The following is a 5,159-nucleotide window of genomic DNA, read 5'->3' on the forward strand; positions in this document are numbered from 1 at the left end:
ATTTAAAACCTGGAAACACAAAAAACACCGTAAAACCGGATTTACGCCGTCGTAGTAACACCGCGGGCTGTTTTGGGTTAGTTAATTAAAAACTATGATAAACTTTGATTTAAAAGTTGTTATTCTGAGAAAATGATTTTTATTATGAAGATGAAACTATATCCAAAAATTATGGTTAAACTCAAAGTGGAAGTATGTTTTCTAAAATGGTCATCTAGACGTCGTTCTTTCGACTGAAATGACTACCTTTACAAAAACGACTTGTAACTTATTTTTCCGACTATAAACCTATACTTTTTCTGTTTAGATTCATAAAATAGAGTTCAATATGAAACCATAGCAATTTGATTCACTCAAAACGGATTTAAAATGAAGAAGTTATGGGTAAAACAAGATTGGATAATTTTTCTCGTTTTAGCTACGTGAAAATTGGTAACAAATCTATTCTAACCATAACTTAATAAACTTGTATTGTATATTATGTAATCTTGAGATACCATAGACACGTATACAATGTTTCGACCTATCATGTCGACACATCTATATATATTTCGGAACAACCATAGACACTCTATATGTGAATGTTGGAGTTAGCTATACAGGGTTGAGGTTGATTCCAAAATATATATAGTTTGAGTTGTGATCAATACTGAGATACGTATACACTGGGTCGTGGATTGATTCAAGATAATATTTATCGATTTATTTCTGTACATCTAACTGTGGACAACTAGTTGTAGGTTACTAACGAGGACAGCTGGCTTAATAAACTTAAAACATCAAAATATATTAAAAGTGTTGTAAATATATTTTGAACATACTTTGATATATATGTATATATTGTTATAGGTTCGTGAATCAACCAGTGGCTAAGTCTTACTTCCCGACGAAGTAAAAATCTGTGAAAGTGAGTTATAGTCCCACTTTTAAAATCTAATATTTTTGGGATGAGAATACATGCAGGTTTTATAAATGATTTACAAAATAGACACAAGTACGTGAAACTACATTCTATGGTTGAATTATCAAAATCGAATATGCCCCTTTTTATTAAGTCTGGTAATCTAAGAATTAGGGAACAGACACCCTAATTGACGCGAATCCTAAAGATAGATCTATTGGGCCTAACAAACCCCATCCAAAGTACCGGATGCTTTAGTACTTCGAAATTTATATCATATCCGAAGGGTGTCCCGGAATGATGGGGATATTCTTATATATGCATTTTGTTAATGTTGGTTACCAGGTGTTCACCATATGAATGATTTTTATCTCTATGTATGGGATGTGTATTGAAATATGAAATCTTGTGGTCTATTATTATTATGATTTGATATATATAGGTTAAACCTATAACTCACCAACATTTTTGTTGACGTTTTAAGCATGTTTATTCTCAGGTGATTATTAAGAGCTTCCGCTGTCGCATACTTAAATAAGGACGAGATTTGGAGTCCATTCTTGTATGATATTGTGTAAAAACTGCATTCAAGAAACTTATTTTGTTGTAACATATTTGTATTGTAAACCATTATGTAATGGTCGTGTGTAAACAGGATATTTTAGATTATCAGTATTTGATAATCTACGTAAAGTTTTTTTAAAACCTTTATCTATGAAATAAAGGTTATGGTTTGTTTTAAAAATGAATGCAGTCTTTGAAAAACGTCTCATATAGAGGTCAAAACCTCGCAACGAAATCAATTAATATGGAACGTTTTTAATCAATAAGAACGGGACATTTCACCTGCTACAGGTCAGATGTTAGACATCTGTTGGACTTGACTCCAACAATGGGATTCATCCAGTTGCCTATGCAATTGTTGAGCAGGAAACTACCAACTCATGGATATGGTTTCTTGAGCTGTTAGCTGCAGATTTAGAGTTAAATGAACTTTCTAACTTCACCTTCATGAGTGATAGGAAAAAAGTAAGTATTTTTTTTACACAAATAACATGTCTGCAAATATGTAGTTAAGTATTTTTTTACACAAATAACATGTCTTCAAATATGTAGTTACTTAGATTTTATTTGTTTGCTTATGTTATGTTTGTTACTTATGTTATTTGTGTGTTAGGGTCTGATAAATGCAGTTGAAAAAGTGTTTCCAGTTGCTTAGCATCGTTTTTGTCTAAGACACATTCAAGAGAACATGAAGAAAAATTGGAATGGAAAAGCCTACAAAAATCACTTGTGGTCCTGTGCTACAGCAACTACTGTGCCAGAGTTTGAAAGAGCAATGTTAGCCCTGAAAGAGTTCAACAAGGACTGCTATAAATATTTAGCAGATATTCCACCAAGTCAATGGGCTAGAAGCCATTTCACAGGTTTACAATTAATCTTATTTACAATAATTATATCTTTACAATAATCATGCTAAAAGCAATTTCAACTTTATATGTACAATAAATATGTTAATTGATATATGTAGGTAGAGCAGTTACAGATATTTTGTTGAACAACATGTGTGAGGTGTTGAATAGATGGTTGGTTGATGCTAGGGATAAACCAATTATAATTGCATTAGAGTATGTGAGAGAGTATTTGATGAAGAGGATAGTTAATGTGTTGGGTAAGTGCAAGAACAGTGATCAACTTTTAACTCCTTATGCAACCAAACAATTTGAAGTCATCAAGAAGGAAGCAAGTAAGTTAACAGTGCTCTGGAGTGGTAGTCAGCAATACCAAGTGAATGGTCCTTATGGTGAACAAGTTGTTGTTGATTTTGGGAACAGAGAGTGTGCTTGTAGGAAGTGGGAGATTATTGGTATTCCTTGCAAGCATGTTGTTGCTGCACTTTACAACTTGAATGCAAATGATGATCAAGTTGGTCCACCAGATGAAGTAGGTGCACCAGAGCATTGGGTTCACTCTGTTTATAAGATTGACACTTGGAAAAATACATATACATTTACCATAAACCCTATTAATGGTAGATCTATGTGGCCCAAGTCTAATGTTCCTTATACCCTAATGCCACCAAAGAAAATAGTAAGAGCAGGTAGGCCAAAGAAAAATAGAAGGAAAGGATTACAAGAGAAGGACAACATTAGCAAAGATGGAAGGTTGTCTAAAAAGGGGATTAGCATGCAATGTTCAAATTGCAAAGAGTTTGGCCACAACAAAAGAGGGTGTACAAATGGGGGAACCAGTGGAACAGGCAAGAAGAGGACCAGAAATGCTTCAACCAGTGGAACAAGCAAGAAGAAGTCAAAGAAATGAAGTTAAAGCAAGTTATTGTGTTATCTTTTGAGCTGTGTGATGTTATTGGGTGTACTGGTACTTTAATTGTGATGTTATTGTGTTGTTGTCTTTTGAACTGGTACTTTAATAGTGATGGTATGTAATTTATGTCTGTCTTTTAAACTATATTTTGGTATTTTGTGACTATGGTAATATGTACTCATGGTTAAACATTATGTGTTTGTAATTGTGTATGTTTCCAGTTTGTACCATTTCCAGCTTGTAATTCTGTGGTAATATGTACTCATGGTTAAACATTATGTGTTTGTAATTGTGTATGTTTCTAGTTTGTACCATTTCCAGCTTGTAATTCTGTGGTAATATTACATTGAGTAATGTACATATAAATGAACCAACTATGAAATGAATAATTGAACAATTACAACACATCTTTCATTCATTCATTAGTTCATACAAAATGTCATCCATTCATACAATAGGTCTTAATTGAACAATTACAACAAAGTAACAAACATTGAAATCAATTAAACCAAACAATAATGAGGATAAAGAGGACCACAAAAAACATCATCTTTCACTTTCTTGAATTTACTTGTTCATCTTCCAATAGTTCTTCCAATAATTCATTGGGTCTTATTACCTCTGTACTTTTAATCGGTGGATCCACCCAAATGAAAGACCTGCAGTCAGAAAACTAACCACGAATTCGATTCAATTAGGTGTATAACATTACACTAAATTTTAACCCTTTAAATTATAAAAAAATAGAAAAAAAACTTACCAGTGTAGGACATGAATAATATCAGCGACCAGGATTTTTATAAGTTTTCGACTTACGAATAACCGCTCTCTTGCCACAATTGCCGAACACCATTGTTGTTTGAAAATTGTAGCGAAGGATTTTGTTGATTTGGAATTAGGGTTTTAAGAGCATTAGTCGAAGGTGTCTGGTAGAAATTGGGGAAAAGTGTGTGTAGGTGAGGTATTTAATAGGACAAATAAGTAAAAAGTACATAAATACCCTCACATGGGACGCACATGAGATGGGTTAACGGATCAAGTGGACGGCAAGTGGACAGAAGGATGACGGGTAGTACGTTAAAAAAGGATAGTGACGACCTAAGTGAAAAAAAAAAGATTAAGGACGACCCATGTGATTTTGGTAAAAGTTTAAGGACGACCGAAGTAATTTTGTCATTATTCTATAATCTATTTTATACAGAATATACAATGTGGATTACAAAAGATATCGAGCTATAATACAAGGTCAACACATGTTATCTAATATAGTCCCTTAGTTTTAGCGGGAGGGTGGACGAACATTCAAACTGTCGCAGAAATCCTCAAACAATACTCGTGGTAGTCATTTGGTGAACATATTTGCAATTTGAAATCTGGTAGAAATATGCATTACACGAACCTGATCTCGAGCAACCTTTTCACGAACAAAATGGATGTATATTTCTATATGTTTAGTGCGTTGGTGTTGAACCGGATTACCAAATAAAAAATATACATGTGGATTATCCTATAATCCTATAGTCTATTTTATACAGAATATACATATAGATTACAAAACATATCGAGCTATAATACAAAGTAAACACGTGTTATCTAATAATGTCTTCTTTAAATAAACATTTTCTTTCAATAATATGCATACGACATACGTGAAGATCCAAAATTCAAAAACCACCTTCAACATAATTAAAAAGTTAGGATTAATATTTCAATCATCATGAATATGGGTTTATCATTTTAAATTAAGCGGTAATTCGCCCAGCATTTGCATCCACAACATTATTATTTAAATATACGAGAGTTGTGTTACCAATCAACATCAGAATAGTATCTCTCTTATACCAATTATAAAGTGATTCATATAGACTATCAACAATAAAACAATCAACAAACATACCTTAGTAACAACGTTAGCAATTGAAACAGTTTCTTC

General features: G+C 32.8%; 1 protein-coding gene across 1 annotated transcript; it reads left to right on the forward strand.

Moving 5' to 3' along the window:
* The first annotated feature begins 2,153 nt into the window (after positions 1-2,153).
* Positions 2,154-3,223, forward strand: LOC139902578 (uncharacterized). The gene is made up of 2 exons (XM_071885186.1): positions 2,154-2,328; positions 2,433-3,223. The coding sequence occupies exons 1-2, from the start codon at positions 2,154-2,156 to the stop codon at positions 3,221-3,223; spliced, it is 966 nt and encodes a 321-aa protein (XP_071741287.1).
* Positions 3,224-5,159: the final 1,936 nt, after the last annotated feature.

Source organism: Rutidosis leptorrhynchoides, chromosome 3 (genome assembly GCF_046630445.1).
Source record: "Rutidosis leptorrhynchoides isolate AG116_Rl617_1_P2 chromosome 3, CSIRO_AGI_Rlap_v1, whole genome shotgun sequence".
Classification (NCBI taxonomy): Eukaryota; Viridiplantae; Streptophyta; class Magnoliopsida; order Asterales; family Asteraceae; genus Rutidosis; species Rutidosis leptorrhynchoides.